Genomic DNA, 16,297 nt, shown 5'->3' with positions numbered 1-16,297 from the left:
CCACGGACAGAGCAACCTGGCATGCTGCTGTCCACAAGGCATCGCAAAAGGCTCAGGGATGGCTTAGCGACTAAACACAACCACAAAACAAAAACAAAAACTTTCATTAAATCAATGTTTATTCACAGTTTTACTTTTGATTAAATATTATTACCTTCTCTACATTTCCCGCTTTTGAAATACCCTATTGGTTGTAATTATTAGGGTTTTTTGACATCTGGTATTTGCTATACAGCACTGGGGCTTCCCGGGTGTCACTAGTGGTAAAGAACTCACCTCCCAGTGCAAGAGACCTAAGAGACCCTGGGTCGATCCCTGAGTCAGAGAGACCCCCTGGAGGAGGGTATAGCATCCCACTCCACCATTCTTGCCTGGAGAATCCCAAGGATAGAGAAGCCTGGTGGGCTATAGTTCATAGGGTTGCAGAGTCAGGACTGAAGTGACTTAGCATAAGGCTATATATTGCATCATTTAGTAAACACACAGGTTTAGCAGCTAATGAAAAGCAGCACTGTCTCTGTTTTATTTCATTGTGCCATTAATTCCACTATCATATACCTTTTATTTTTTAATTGAAATTTCTACATAGCTGATTTTATGTGCAGGTCACTGCGACACTTACCAATTGTTCACATTTGCTCTTTGATGAATTTAGGTTTTTTATGAGAACTATTTTAGTGTCAGAATTTTTCATATCAGGAATATTGTGTCTTATGAAAACAAGTTATATAGAGTTCAGAAATACATGTAGTGTTTTAAAAGCAGATTAAAAAAACCTGTGCCTTTATTTCTAGAATTTTTTACTTATTTACTTATGAATAAAGGTTTTGACTGTTTGATAAAATGTCAAAAAGAGAACAGCATTTTTGAAAAGTCACCATTGAAGAGGAAAAGTGTCCTTTTTTCCTTTCAGGATATTTTTAGTCTGCTACTGTTAGTAAATGAAAAAGCTCCTCTCATTTGGAAATTTTAATGAATATATATATACAAAACTTCCAACAACAAACTATCATTTCTTACTTTTCCCCCACAAATCTATTGTGGAATGAAATAAATAAATAAGGATTATGCTACGGCTATTCTCTCCTTTGAAAAGGAGATGTGGGTTGAGTCAGGAATGATTTTTTGGTAATTTTTTCATCAAGCAGTTTAATATTAGCTGAATATTCTTGTTCTCTTTAGCCTTAATTTTTTGCTGCCATCTTCGAAATGTTATTTCTATCTGTATTTCTATCTAGTAACAGCAAAATGTATGATTTAGTAAAAAGAAAAAAAAAAATGAATCAAAATTATTTCTCCCACCCTACTGCCTTACTCGTATTGTACAATGACCATATTTGGGTTGCCTGTGCTAATCAATAGACTAACACTTTCTATAAAAACATACACATGCATGTACACATTCACATGGCATATATGTTCATGGATTAAACATGCATATATATAAAAATGCACACACAAACACATACTACATACACATGTGGTCATGGACTCAACATAGACATACAAGTCATTGCCCCCACACACAAACATTCACACTGCAGACTTAAGTGTGTGTAAATTAAAAAATGATAGTGCTTTACAGTAATAATAGTTCTTCTTACACAATGAAATAGTAAAGAAACAGTCTTGCAATATGTTTTTCTCATGATTTTTAGACATATTGCAACAGAAAATAAACTCTATCCAGAAGCAATTTGGAGAAATTCTACAAATGAAACATTTTGTTTGATTGTTTAACGATTTTTTAAATATCAATATGAAGCTATTAATATGTTATGTGAATCATTTTTGTAAATGTTGTGAGAACAGTTGTGCTTTTCACTGATAAAAGCACAGCACACCTCTGCCAGCCAAGGTCAAACCAAGAAATAGGGAGTGATGTCAGGATGGAACTAAAAAGAGATTTAAACACTTTGGGTGTTTTTCAATATAAATTGGTCTTTTAGTTTGAAAATCCCTTTCCATAATTGCTTCAATTGTAGCTAGATGAGTATTTCAAGATGTTCATTCCAAATTTGTGGACCAATATCGTCAATGATCACAGAATTTTAGAATTGGAATTGATCAGTGGATTATCTGGTCCTGTGCTTTTGGTTGGCAGATGAGTTGATATAAATTAATTATCTAAAGCTCTGTAGTTTAGAGAGTGTAAAAGGGAATCATTACCATTTCAGGGGAGGAAACAGAGGCATGAAGACATTAAATGAGGTGCCAGCTGTATTAGAACATGTTACCAACAGTCAAAGATAAAATTTAGCCTGCCAATATAATGCTTTTCACTATCCTATCCCATCTTAATAGTGAGGGTTTTGAAGTGTCATCTGGATGCAGAAAGATAATAATTCAATAAGAAAGAAATATGCTTCCTGACTCTCTGGACAACACATGTTTACAGTTAAAGCTGGGATTCTAATGTCACCCCTTGAAGAATCCTGATTAGTTTTATTGAGCTCTACATCAGAAGGAAAAGAACAATGTCATTTCAGTATGTGTGTTTAACAGACTTCATTTTAGTTATTATATTTTGATTATGCAAACTATAATAAGATTTTTTTCTTACAAAGTATACTTATAGGCTTCAGTTTAGTTTCTAACCACACTGACTAAACAAATATAAGTGTACTGAATGGACTCTAAATAGCTTTCAACATTTCATTATAAACCAATTACATCTGAGTCTTTCCCAGTGCTCTCAGCATGGCTTTAAAAAATTTTACACAAACAGGTGAAACCAACCATTATGAAATATAATCTACATGCCTAAAAAGCAAGGCTTCAGAGGGAGAATGAGGTGAGGGGAGGTTCAAGCCAAATGATAAATACAGTTTATTTTCAAGGTAACTGCTCTGAGAAAATTCAGCATGCTTACTCAAGGTAAGTTTATTTTTTGAAAAAGGAATATTTACTTAATTTTCCAATGTTATGAAGCAGCACAAAATTTTTTAGACATTCCCTGAAAGTAAGTGAGGATCAAACTTTTGTAAATCCATATTTTGAACAATATTTGTGTTTTTTTAAAATAAGATATAACCACATAATTGTCTGGATTTAGAAAGATCATAATTGATTAATTACCATTGAATGCTGATTGTATGCTCTCTAAGTACACTATCCATATCCACAAAGTGGTCCTCTGAGGTGGTTGTCATGATTATTCTCATTTTTACAGATGGGGAAACTCAGACACAGAGGTTAAGTAATTTTTGTTCAAGTTCAAACAGCCATTGATGGAAGGTCAGGATTCAAACACAGTCTTGAGTTCATGATCTTAACTGCTTTTTATGCTCCCACAATTACTACTGAGGATCCTATGTGCAGATCTGACATAAGCCTTGGGATTTAGAGATGGAAAGAAGGGTGATCTACTAACATAATAATTAGGCATAATGTTATAAAATATTTTAGTGCTTATAAGGCCTTGGGTTTGTGCCTCCCAATTTGACTTTTAAAAAATATCTATCAGCAATTACACAGTGTAAATAAACTATTCATTAAAAAGAAAAAACACCTTAAGATGGAGGCCTTTGGGGGATTCACATACTCCTTGTGACCATCTGCCACACTGTGTGAAGATGTGAGAATATGCCTCTGAGTGTTTTTCTGGGAAAACAATTTCTTTCAGTAGATTATTAAAAGGATAGATGATTTACTTCCTATCTAGCACAGGGGTGGGCAAACTTTCTTAGTAAAAGTCCAGATAGTAATTATTTGAGGTGGACTCTGCGGGACATCCGATCTCTTCTGGAGCTACCCAACTTTCCCATTGCAATGAAGAAGCAGCTGCAGATAACGCATAAAGAGAAGAGTGTGGTGCTATTCCAATCACACTTTGTTTCTGGACACTGAAACGTGAATTGTATGTAATTTTTATGTCACAGAATATTATTGTCTCTGTTTTTCATTTTAAAACATAAATTCAAAAAACCCAAACAAAATTATCTTAGCTCAGAAGAACATAAAGCAAGTAACAGGCCAAATTTGGCTCATTGGCCATAGTAGCCCAACTCCTAGTTCAGAGCAATGGTTCTCAAAGTGCAGTTCCAGCAGCAAGGGCATCCTCTGTAAATTTCCCAGAAATGTAAGTTCTCAGGCCTGTTTGACAATCTACTGAACCAGAAACCCCAGCATATGTGTTTTAAAAAGTCTTCTAAGTGAAAAAGATACATGCTTGGTTTGAGAGTCACTGGTCTAGAGTCATTGTTCTAGGGACTCAAGTTATCTATTTATTCATCGAAAAAACAAGAGAGTTCCAGAAAAACATATATTACTGCTTTATTGACTATGCCAAAGCCTTTGACTGTGTGGATCACAATAAACTGTGGAAAATTCTGAAAGTGATGGCAATATCAGGCCACCTGACTTGCCTCTTGAGAAATCTGTATGCAGGTCAGGAAGCAACAGTTAGAACTGGACATGGAACAACAGACTGGTTCCAAACAGGAAAAGGAGTACGTTAAGGGTGTATATTGTCACCCTGCTTATTCAACTTATATGCAGAGTACACCATGAGAAATGCTGGGCTGGAAGAAGCACAAGCTGGAATCAAGATTGCCAGGAGAAATATCAGTAACCTCATGATACCATGCTTATGGCAGAAAGTGAAGAGGAACTAAAGAACCTCTTGATGAAACTGAAAGAGGAGAGTGAAGAAGTTGGCTTAAAGTTCAACATTCAGAAAACGAAGATCATGGCATCTGGTCCCATCACTTCATGGAAAATAGATGGAGAAACAGTGGTGGACTTTACCTTTTTGGGTTCCAAAATCACTGCAGATTGATTGCAGCCATGAAATTAAAGGACACTTACTCCTTGGAAGGAAAGTTATGACCAACCTAGACAGCATATTCAAAAGCAGAGACATTACTTTGCCAACAAAGATCTCTCTATTCAAGGCTATGGTGTTTCCAGTAGTCATGTATGGATGTGAGTGTTGGACTATAAAGAAAGCTGAGCACCAAAGAATTGATGCTTTTGAACTGTGGTGTTGGATAAGACTCTTGAGAGTCACTTGGACTGCAAGGAGATCCAACCAGTCCATCCTAAAGGAGATCAGTCCTGAGTGTTCATTGGAAGGATTGGTGTTGAAACTGAAACTCCAATACTTTGGCTACCTGATGCGAAGAGCTGACTCATTTGGAAAGACCCTGATGCTGGGAAAGATTGAAGGCAGCAGGAAAAGGGGACGACAGAGGATGAGATGGCTGGATGGCATCACTGACTCAATGGGCATGTATTTGAGTAAACTCTGGGAGTTGGTGATGGACAAGGAGGCCTGGCGTGCTGCAGTCCATGGGGTCTCAAAGGGTTGGACACAACTGAGTGACTGAACTGAACTGATTTATTCACCCTTGCAACAAATACTTTCTGAGGGGACAGTTATTATATACTAGAACACAATAAAAATCTGACTTAGGTGGTACAGTTGTAAAGAACCTGCCTGCCAATGCAGGAGATGCAAGAGACGCGGCTTCAATGTCTGTGTTGAGAAGATGCCCTCGAGGGGGAATGACTACCTACTCCGGTATTCTTGCCTGGAGAATCCCATGGATGGCATCACTGACTCAATGGACATGAGTCTGAGCAAACTCTGGGAGATGGTGAAGGACAGGGAATGGTGCTGCAGTCCATGGAGTCACAAAGATTTGGGCACGAATTAGCAACTGAGCAAGAACAAGGCATACAATGGAGAAGGCACTATTTTCCCTATTCATAGTATAATACCTTCATAAAGCAGGAGATGGTAACTTTCTGACAACGACTTAATTTTTTGAATACATTTTATAGCACATCATGAGCCAGTACATATACATGTATACAAACATGCCTGAAACAAAATAATACAAAGCAGTATGTACCCTTAACACTTATGGTGGCATATATTGTTTCAGTTGCATCCAAGTCTTTGCAACCCTATGGACTGTAGCTTGCCAGGTTCCTCTGTCCATGGGATTCTCCAGACAAGAATACTGGAGTAGGTTGCCATGCCCTCCTCCAGGGGATCTTCCCCACCCAGGGATCAAACCTGCATCTCTAGTGTCTCCTGCATTGGTAGGTGGGTTCGTATCAGTAGCTCTGCTGAGAAGCCCTAGCACTTGTGGCACACTCTTGTATTTTCTATTGGAAATAGAATTGTAATTCTATTGTAATATTGTAATATTGTAATTTCTATTGGATTAAACCCAATAAGCTGATTTTACAATCCACTAATATATCACAACTCATAGTCTGCAAAATACTTCAATACAATGTACTCACCAGTGCAAATTCCTTGTTGAGAATCATCTGCTCAACTAAAGATGACTCATTGTGGAAGAGGTGGGGCTGCATATGGCTCCACATGTGAGGAAACCACCAGAACTCATCCACAGAGCGAAGCAGAAGGTCATCTCCCTCATCCTCCTCTTCAGTCCCTGTAAAACGTATAAAAAATGGCTTAAGTGAAGAATTTGTATTAGCTTAAAGGTTATGTTTGTCAGATTATTCTTCTTGCTACTGATATCTAAATCCAATTTTGTGTTGTTTTAATAAAAGAGAAATGACCATAGCCTAAATTACATCAGAGGCAGTGGGATTAGGGGTTGGGATGGGAAGGGGTAAGTGCAGATGTTGTTTACATTTAGATTTTAGGGATATTTTATCACTGACATTGTTCAGATTTGTTAGCATATGGTGGTGACAACAACAACATAAAAAAACAGAGCAAGTTTTAGTCTGTTTATCTTTGTTTTAAAGTTATCAACTATTAATTCTCTCCTTTATTGGATGCATAGGAGAAACCGGATAAAAGATTATTCTTTTTTACTCTTAAAAATATTTCTGCATATAAGCCTAATACTGAACTGAATAATTTTAAATTTAAATGATTTTGTCTGTTATTTTTTTAATTATACAATATATTCTTATTGAAGACAGGCAGAAAGCATAGACAATGATATATAAAACTCAGAAACAAAACCAAAACCAAAACTCATCTTTGGAACTAACCACTAGAAGCATTTTTGTATTTTTCATTGACTTTTTTCCTACTTATTTTTTTAAAAGTTGAGATCTTACTGCATAAATATGTTTATGTCCCTATATTTTAGAATTACCATTACAAACATAAATATTTCTCATTTTATATAATAATTTAATAAAATGTAAACAATAAATCAATTAACACAATAGAAACTTGAATTGAGAATTTAAAACTAGTATTAATTTTTCATCCTCTATTAGGAAAATTTGTTAACAATGCCTAACACATAGAAAAAGCCATTTGTCATACAAGGGGGGAAATAAGGGAAGGAAAACAACATCAGCAAGTTAATTCCAAGGAAATTCACTATGTTACAGCAATCCAAGGACATTTTCATGGCATGAAATAATAATTTTTGTACAATTTTATAACATTCAGTTCCATTTTAAAATATTCTGAATCAATAACATAATTGATTCCTATATGGTCTCTGGATACTTAACTAAACAAGCAAAGTAACAAATCCTGGCTTACAGTGTGAGGTGTATTTGGATAATTTTTTTCTTCAAATTGGGGTATGTTTTATGATGATTTTATATTGTTTACTTTAAAAAGTATTAAAAGAATTTTTTAACGAGTCTTCTTTGAATATACCTTTTCAAGTGTCTTGTAGTAAAGACAGCCTGAATCATGAAGGTGTGCCATGAGATGGTTAAAGCATATATTTGTTAAAGTGTATCCTTGGCTATGTGATCTTGTATAAGTTAATTTGTTTGAGTCTTGGTTTCCTGGTTTAAAATGGAGGTATAAAAATTTGTCTCATGAGCTCTTGTGAAGAATCAATGAGATCAATTTATTAAAGCACTTAACATTGTGAATTGATTCATAAATATTAAGATTGCTTTCTTCTTAAAAATAGCATGTACTGGTTTATGCCTGTGGTGTTCTAAAGTTGCATATTTTCACACATTCTTAAAAATATTGCCTTGCCTAGATGATCAAATTCTTGAAGTCTAATATTGGATCCTTTTAACTTGCATTGTATCATGCCACTTCCCCAGGAAGTTAAATAAGTGAAAACTTTACCTCAGTCTATATTAATATATAGTCACTGAATTTTAGAAACTTCATATATTGGCTTAAGTGCATGTCAACTTTCGTGTGTATTTATATGTATGCATTATTCTTGGTATATATTTTATAATCCATAATTCTCAAAAGGTGTAAGGACCAACAAGTTTAATTGGCACTATTACTACTATAATAGTTACTACTATATACAAAGTAAAAAAAAAAAAAAAACAAAGTAAAGAAATAGAAGTTTTGAAAGTGATAAAGTTCTATGAATAAGATAAGCAGACAAAAATTCTTAATTTTGTTAACTTGAGCCAAAACTATTAGTATTATGGACTTACAATTCACTGGCTTTGTTAATATATTAAGACTTTCAAATATTGAAATCCAAATGTAAAGAAGTTTGTCACTTCCTCAGATGGATTTTAAGTATGAAGTGTTTTTAATACAGACCAAGTGTTTCTCGTGGTCATAATTTAGCAGACTAGGGCGTAGATTAGAAAGAGCTACCGTATGTCACATGAGATGAATGAGCTGACAGTTCTCCCACAGTTTTGCTGTGCTTTGAATATAGAATGTCCGAGAAAAGCCTCCTTCACTTTAAACTCCGCAGATGGTTATTGGAAGCAGCAGGAAGTGTGTAATGCACACTTGACCAGGAAAGAGGTCAACTACTCAAATTTAAAGATAATTTTTCTGACGACTGATATAAACAGATGCATGACGGATCATAAAATCTTGGTAATTTTTATACCAGAAAGTGTGGTAATTTGTAAGCACTCCCCACAATATCAGGAGTGATGTTTAAAACCTCTTTGTTTTTCACTCCATGGAGTAATTTCCCATCAGCCTTTCTCTTCTTTTATACAAGTCATACAATTCAAAGCCACATAAGGCAAGCTGATGACTTTAGAATTGCTTAATGAAAAATATGATATCAAGTCATGCTGAAGGATCAAAGAAGAATTTCAAATGTTTTTGAATCCAGCTAAATGAAAATATTAAATTTTTGACTCATTTGTAAATACTTATTTTTTGTTACCTAACATATGATTAAATTACATGTGAGACATCTGTATGTCTTCTTTGGAGAAATGTCTATTTAGTTCTTTGGCCCATTTTTTGATTGGGTCGTTTATTTTTCTGGAATTGAGCTGCACAAGTTGCTTGTATATTTTTGAGATTAGTTGTTTGTCAGTTGCTTCATTTGCTATTATTTGCTCCCATTCAGAAGGCTGTCTTTTCACCTTGCTTATATTTTCCTTTGTTGTGCAGAAGCTTTTAATTTTAATTAGATCCCATTTGTTTATTTTTGCTTTTATTTCCAGAATTCTGGGAGGTGGATCATAGAGGATCCTGCTGTGATTTATGTCTGAGAGTGTTTTGCCTATGTTCTCCTCTAGGAGTTTTATAGTTTCTGATCTTACATTTAGATCTTTAATCCATTTTGAGTTTATTTTTGTGTACGGTGTTAGAAAGTGATCTAGTTTCATTCTTTTACAAGTGGTTGACCAGTTTTCCCAGCACCACTTGTTAAAGAGATTGTCTTTACTCCATTGTATATTCTTGCCTCCTTTGTCAAAGATAAGGTGTCCATATGTGTGTGGATTTATCTCTGGGCTTTCTATTTTGTTCCATTGATCTATATGTCTGTCTTTGTGCCAGTACCATACTGTTCAACATCACTCATTATTAGAGAAATGCAAATCAAAACCACAATGAGGTACCACTTCACACCAGTCAGAATGGCTGCGATCCAAAAATCTGCAAGCAATAAATGCTGGAGAGGGTGTGGAGAAAAGGGAACCCTCCTACACTGTTGGTGGGAATGCAAACTAGTACAGCCACTATGGGGAACAGTGTGGAGATTCCTTAAAATATTGCAAATAGAACTACCTTATGACCCAGCAATCCCACTGCTGGGCATACACACTGAGGAAACCAGAATTGAAAGAGACACATGTACCCCAATGTTCATCGCAGCACTGTTTATAATAGCCAGGACATGGAAACAACCTAGATGTCCATCAGCAGATGAATGGATAAGAAAGCTGTGGTACATATACACAATGGAGTATTACTCAGCCATTAAAAAGAATTCACTTGAATCAGTTCTGATGAGATGGATGAAACTGGAGCCAATTATACAGAGTGAAGTAAGCCAGAAAGAAAAACACCAATACAGTATACTAACACATATATATGGAATTTAGGAAGATGGCAATGACGACCCTGTATGCAAGAAAGGAAAAAAGACACAGATGTGTATAACGGACTTTTGGACTCAGAGGGAGGGGGAGAGGGTGGGATGATTTGGGAGAATGGGAATTCTAACATGTATACTGTCATGTAGGAGTTGAATCGCCAGTCCATGTCTGACGTAGGGTGCAGCATGCTTGGGGCTGGTGCATGGGGATGACCCAGAGAGATGTTGTGGGGAGGGAGGTGGGAGGGGGTTCATGTTTGGGAACGCATGTAAGAATTAAAGATTTTAAAATTTAAAAAATAAAAAAAAATTAAAAAATTAAAAAAAAATTACATGTGAGAATATAATTTATAGTTCATACATGACTGCTGCTGCTAAGTTGCTTTAGTCGGGTCCGACTCTGTGCGACCCCATAAACGGCAGCCCACCAGGCTCCGCCATCCCTGGGATTCTCCAGACAAGAACACTGGAGCGGGTTGCCATTTCCTTCTCCAGTGCATGAAAGTGAAAAGTGAAAGTGAAGTCGCTCAGTTGGGTCCGACTCTTCGCGACCCAGTGGACTGCAGCCCACCAGGCTCCTCCGTCCATGGGGTTTTCCAGGCAAGAGTACTGGAGTGGGGTGCCATTGCCTTCTCCGCATGACTACGGAGCACAAATTCTAGTCTGTTCAGGTGTTTGTGTTCAAATGGACCCTTTTTGGAAGGAATGATGTTAAAGCTGAAGCTCCAGTACTTTGACCACCTCATGTGAAAAGCTGACTCATTGGAAAAGACTCTGATGCTGGGAGGGATTGGGGGCAGGAGGAGAAGGGGACGACCCAGGATGATATGGCTGGATGGCATCACTGACTTGATGGACGTGGGTCTGAGTGAACTCCGGGAGTTGGTGATGGACAGGGAGGCCTGGCGTGGTGCGATTCATGGGGCCACAAAGAGTGGGACACGACTGAGCGACTGAACTGAACTGAACTGAACCTCTAACCTGATTAGATTCAATCGACATCATTGTTAATTTAGAAATATAGAATTTTTATTCTCATTTAAAATTTATCTCATTTTACTTTCCTGATTCCCAGAAGATAAAAGTGTTTAATTCAGAAGTAAAATATTTATGCACTCATTTCTTTGTTTCTGCTTTTGGAGTATCTGTGTTATATGATAAGAGTATGCCTCAAAAAGTTTTTTAGTCTGCCAAATAAGAATAAGTTTAGCAAGCTCTAGGCTGTAGATTAGTTTCCATAAGGAGAATCTTATCAGTTTTGTATAAATGTCTGTTTTATATTTGCTATTATATGTGAAATATTGTAATTCTGAAATGGCAAGAAGAGGTTTCTAACTTTCTTCGTGCATTGAATCTGGCACACTTCCATATAGGTGAGTATAGAATAAACTAAACTTAAATATACTAAATAAAAAGAATTGTTTGATGATTAAATTGATTAAAAGCTATCTATAGTTCCAAAACTGGAAAACAGAGCCATGTGAATAATTCACTATTTTAAAATAATATTTGATTCTTATATAAAAATACTTAGTAATAAAAATATTTGCATATCATGACATGCTATGTACTGTTCTGTATAAGAGATATTATTATTCCCATTTTGGAGATGCAGGCATTGAGGCACAGAAAAGTAATCTGTTTATGTTCACATAGCTAGTGTAATGTCAGAACCTAGATTTAAACAAAAGCAAGTTGTTTCCAATGTCTAGTCTTTGAAGCAATACATTATAAAGTAAAACAAAAGCAAACAAAAGAGAGCGAATGTAACACTTTTTCACTTTTATATTTAAAAGTTAGTTTTTTATAGGTTCTGTTTTGTTTATACATATAAAAATGAACTCTCATGGAAAAGACATGTATTTATCCAGTTTGAAAATATTATACACGAGGTAATTGTTTGTGTCATATTCAATTTATTGTCACTTACAAAACCTGATAATGATTGTCATCAGAAATCCTGTCCTGCAAAAAATATTTGTAGCTCTCCATCCCTACAAGTCATCTTGATCCTGTAATGTCTCCATTTTTCAATTGAGCTTTCATTGTGCAATTCCAATCATGCTTTAAAATATTTCCAGACTTAAAGATTATACTCTGAACTCCATGCTTTTATTATTATTATTTTTTTAATATTTTTTTTACTTTCAATCAGCAGAATGTCCTTCCTCTTTCAATTTGGCACCCATGAGTGAATGACTTTTAGGAATGTGCTTTTTGGGCGAGATTGTTTTCAGCATGTGAAGGACAGAGAAACTGAACAGGAAAGAATACATGGAAAATACAAATAAGTGAAGCAGCCTAGGAATACAGAATCTATCTTTATTACACTAGGCATATGTGATTAAGTGTCTTCAAAACAATGAAACTCATCAATCAGCATTTTCAGGCATTGGAAAATCAGATCATTCTGGCAGAATTTGAGACGGTGATTGTGACAAGGCCATCTTTTCATGGTTACCTGTCACAATCAAATGTATAGATAAGGAAAGAACTTTTCTGATTTGTTAAGCTCCTGATAGTTAAACCTTCATATAGGAAGCGACTAGATAGGGAAGAGGCATGCCCTAGCGAAAGTGAATACTATCAATATTTAACTCCAACCTGGAAGAAACCTTGATATCCTCAAATGAATAAATAAGTACTTAATATAGCATGATTGTACCCTTGGAAAATGTCATGGATGCATTTCAACGATTCTACACATAATGTAGCCAATCAAATAAAGCTTTATATTTATGTGAAGTTAATCAAGCTTCCAGAACTTACAAATATATATTACAGAATCTGTAAAGCACATTATCACAGAGCATATCAGAATAGTGTTTCTTCCATTATTTTTATTAGGTCAGTACCAACATAAATTGTCAATAAGGTCCAATTAAGAGATATAATTAAAATATCTTTTTTTTTATTATTGTTTGGTTTCTTCCTCCAACAAGTGTCCCTGTGATATTAACTAGTGTGTTCATTTCCTAGTGGGATGTGTAGTGTACATGCTCAGGATTATAAAAAAGAAATGGGAAGTGTTATAACTTGCTGTCAACATTAACTCTGCAAACGTCTGACAGGCTTAGTAGATTTGAATATGAAAAGTGAATAAAAGCTGATGCAGTTATTCAGATATATTTCAGCCAGAAGAATGCCTTTTACTTTTCTTATACGGCTGTTTAAGACAAAATAGTATTGTTTGTGTGTGAACTCCAAATAATCCCATATTTTTCCCCAGCATCAGTAGACATAGTCTTTAGAGTTATCTGCTTTATAACTTCATAATCAGTGATTCTTAGGTCTGGACTCATTTTCTGAGGGGGTTTTGAAAAACATTTATAAAACCATGTCTATTTTCAAAATTGTAAGCTAGAATTGCTTTTGCTGTGTAGATGTGATGACCCAAATCTTTTACTGCAAGATATCCTTTTAAAATATGCAGTGATTTCATTTATCAACTGGTCTAAATACCAATTTTCCTTCTATTACTTTAAACAGATTTACATGTTTCAAAGCAGGAGGAAAAAAGCATTAAAGAAAAACCAATATGACACTGCAGCTTCAATATTCTAATAAACCTCCTGAGCCTCTTTGGTAAACATTAAAAAACCTCTTTGGGTAAATGAACTGAATTTATGATAATTAAAGACTACCTTTGCATGGGATACTTTTAATGAGTCAATAAATTGCATGCATAGAGAATACTGTGAAATGTTTTTCCTACAATACTCTGAAGTAACAACAATGAAAAGCCCTAAACAAAGCATTTAGCTTTCACCAAAGATGCAGAAATAGTACCAGACAGTAGGCATTGCCCTAATACAAACCCTAAGACACGATTTTGTGCCATTAAGACAATCACTTTCACTCACATAGTTTTCTCCAAATTAGTACCTGCCATTATAATGCTGCTATTCAGAAAATAAGAGTCAAATTCTGGAGGTAAACTGGGCAAAGAGGTGAAAAATGGCAGAACATGGAGTAGTCCCTGAGCACCAATCACATTTTGAGGATTTGTTTGAAGGCTGAGACTGACAAGAAGTGAAACTGTGATTGGATAGATGTGGTAAGAAATACAAGTTTGAATGTGATGGTTTTAATGCATGTTGGCCAAATCATTGCAATATTATTAAGGAAAATCCTGAAGGGACAATAAATTAAGCAAGATGACTCTTAAGATCTATTAAAGTTCTTTGAAGCTAAAATTTCTCTTTTATCACTATATGTTTTCCAAAGAAAAAAAATATACTAAAAATATGTGTCCCTAGGTTGTCCTACAATTTTAAAACACTGTGCATTGTTACTAATATCATTATCATCTCATTGCAATCATCTTCATCGCCATCGTCTCTATGCTTCACAGGATGCATAGACACAGTTAGAGCAATGGTTATAGTTTCTTTTACTGAGTTGACTAAGTCATTTCTCTTCCTGTTTTGCCCTGACTCCAACAGCATTTGCCAAAGTAAACAAGTCTCATTGATTTTGGATTTGGCTACTCATAATGCACCCAAGTTTTTCCCATAATCAATCTGAATATTCTATTTCTCCTACTTTTGAAACATTAAAAATCCTCTCTCCTATTTATATGTAGCTGCCTGAGAACACAAAGCTCCTTCTTACCTGTGTGGTAAAACTTCCCTGAAAATCCAAGGTTGAAGGTAAAATTTGCAACCTGAGTGCGCAGTAAATTTTGAGTCTCTAGTAATGCCTGAAATAAATAAGAAATTAACATGATTTTAGAAAATTAAATATGAAGCTTTTGGGATGCTTCTTTTTCAAATGCGTATGCATGAATGAAACAAAATAATGTGGTCTTTGTTGCTTTTTGGGGTTTTGATAGCTACTGTTATATGCTATTCATATTCCAGGTATTATAATCACTTTTGTTATTATTTTCATTGAAGTTTACCAAATTATGAAGCAGTTAAGTCTTAAGCATATTATAAATTGCTGAGAGGCAATTCTCTAACCACACAGCACTGAAATCATTTTTCATTTCTATGTGAGACATTTCTTGAATTTTAGATTATTATACTTCTTTTCCTTGGGGAAATTTTTTCAGAGTGGTTGGATATAGACAGGTTCTGTATTTGTTGGTAAGGGATAGGAAGATAACTTTAGTTTGAGTTCCAATTGAGTATTTTATTTAACTGTGCAACGTCTCCTGTCATTTTTAAGGCATACTTATTGAATTGAAAGCTTGGATTTTTATTTTATAAATTAAAGGGAAGTTTATATTTTATGGGATGTTAATTACAGACCTTGAGATATGAACAAGGAAAGGGGAGGTAGGAAATCAGTAATTCCATAAAGAAATATTCTCTAAACATGGAAAAATGTTTCCTAACTTCTCATTCTGGAATTATTAGAGGTCAATTTCTTGCTTGTAGACAGGATAAGAACATCTGGACAGTAATCTTCGAGTCAGACTTAGTCCTGTAAATTTTCTGCCAATCATTCTACTGCTATTTTTTCTATGTCGACATATGTAGTATAATTCAGAATTTCATATCCTTAGGCATTGTAATTTGATTATTGATTCAGAATGCTTTTTCAATTTTTTTAATGAATTTTAAAAAGGGAGTTTATTTTCTTCTGATGTAAGTGAGAAACTCTTTCCAACTAGAGATATAACTAAGATCGTTTTTTGGTTACTCCTATCCATCTTTTAAGGTAAAAAACAGTAGAGGTTTAGACAATTTCTTTTGAGCACGAGTGAACTTTATTTTTTATTCCCCCAAGAGTTAAGAGAGCTTTCCTGCAAATTTATAAAGAAAAAAAGAGAATTACAAGGTTGATAAGCTGTATGGTTCCTGGTTATCCAAGGTTACAGTTATACTGGGTATAATCCTGGCTAATCTTATTTAAATATCATCAGCTAAATAGAAAAAGGAAAAAAAATAGACATACTAGTGTAACTAGGTTTTAAAAGTTTCCCCCAAAAGCAATTTATATATGAAAATAAAAAATAGAATTAAAAATAAATAATTGAGCTTATTGGTATATACTCTGGAATATAGCTTTAAACTTTTTTTAAAAATCATGCATCTTTTTTTATTAGG

General features: G+C 34.9%; 1 protein-coding gene across 2 annotated transcripts in view; it reads right to left on the bottom strand.

Annotated features, from left to right (window-relative positions):
• LOC102174373 (N-deacetylase and N-sulfotransferase 4) overlaps positions 1 to 16,297 on the bottom strand; it is a 327,386-nt gene that overhangs the window by 147,389 nt on the left and 163,700 nt on the right. For both annotated transcript variants that reach the window (XM_005681282.3, XM_018049933.1), the window contains 2 exons: positions 14,856 to 14,943; positions 6,259 to 6,413 (listed from right to left, as the gene is read on the bottom strand). In XM_005681282.3, the coding sequence (XP_005681339.2) occupies positions 6,259 to 6,413; positions 14,856 to 14,943 (243 nt within the window). The remainder of the gene's footprint in view (positions 1 to 6,258; positions 6,414 to 14,855; positions 14,944 to 16,297) is intronic.

This window comes from Capra hircus, chromosome 6, assembly GCF_001704415.2.
Source record: "Capra hircus breed San Clemente chromosome 6, ASM170441v1, whole genome shotgun sequence".
Taxonomy (NCBI): Eukaryota; Metazoa; Chordata; class Mammalia; order Artiodactyla; family Bovidae; genus Capra; species Capra hircus.
The sequence above is the reverse complement of the archived record's forward strand: the minus strand, read 5'-3'. Positions and strand labels throughout refer to the sequence as shown.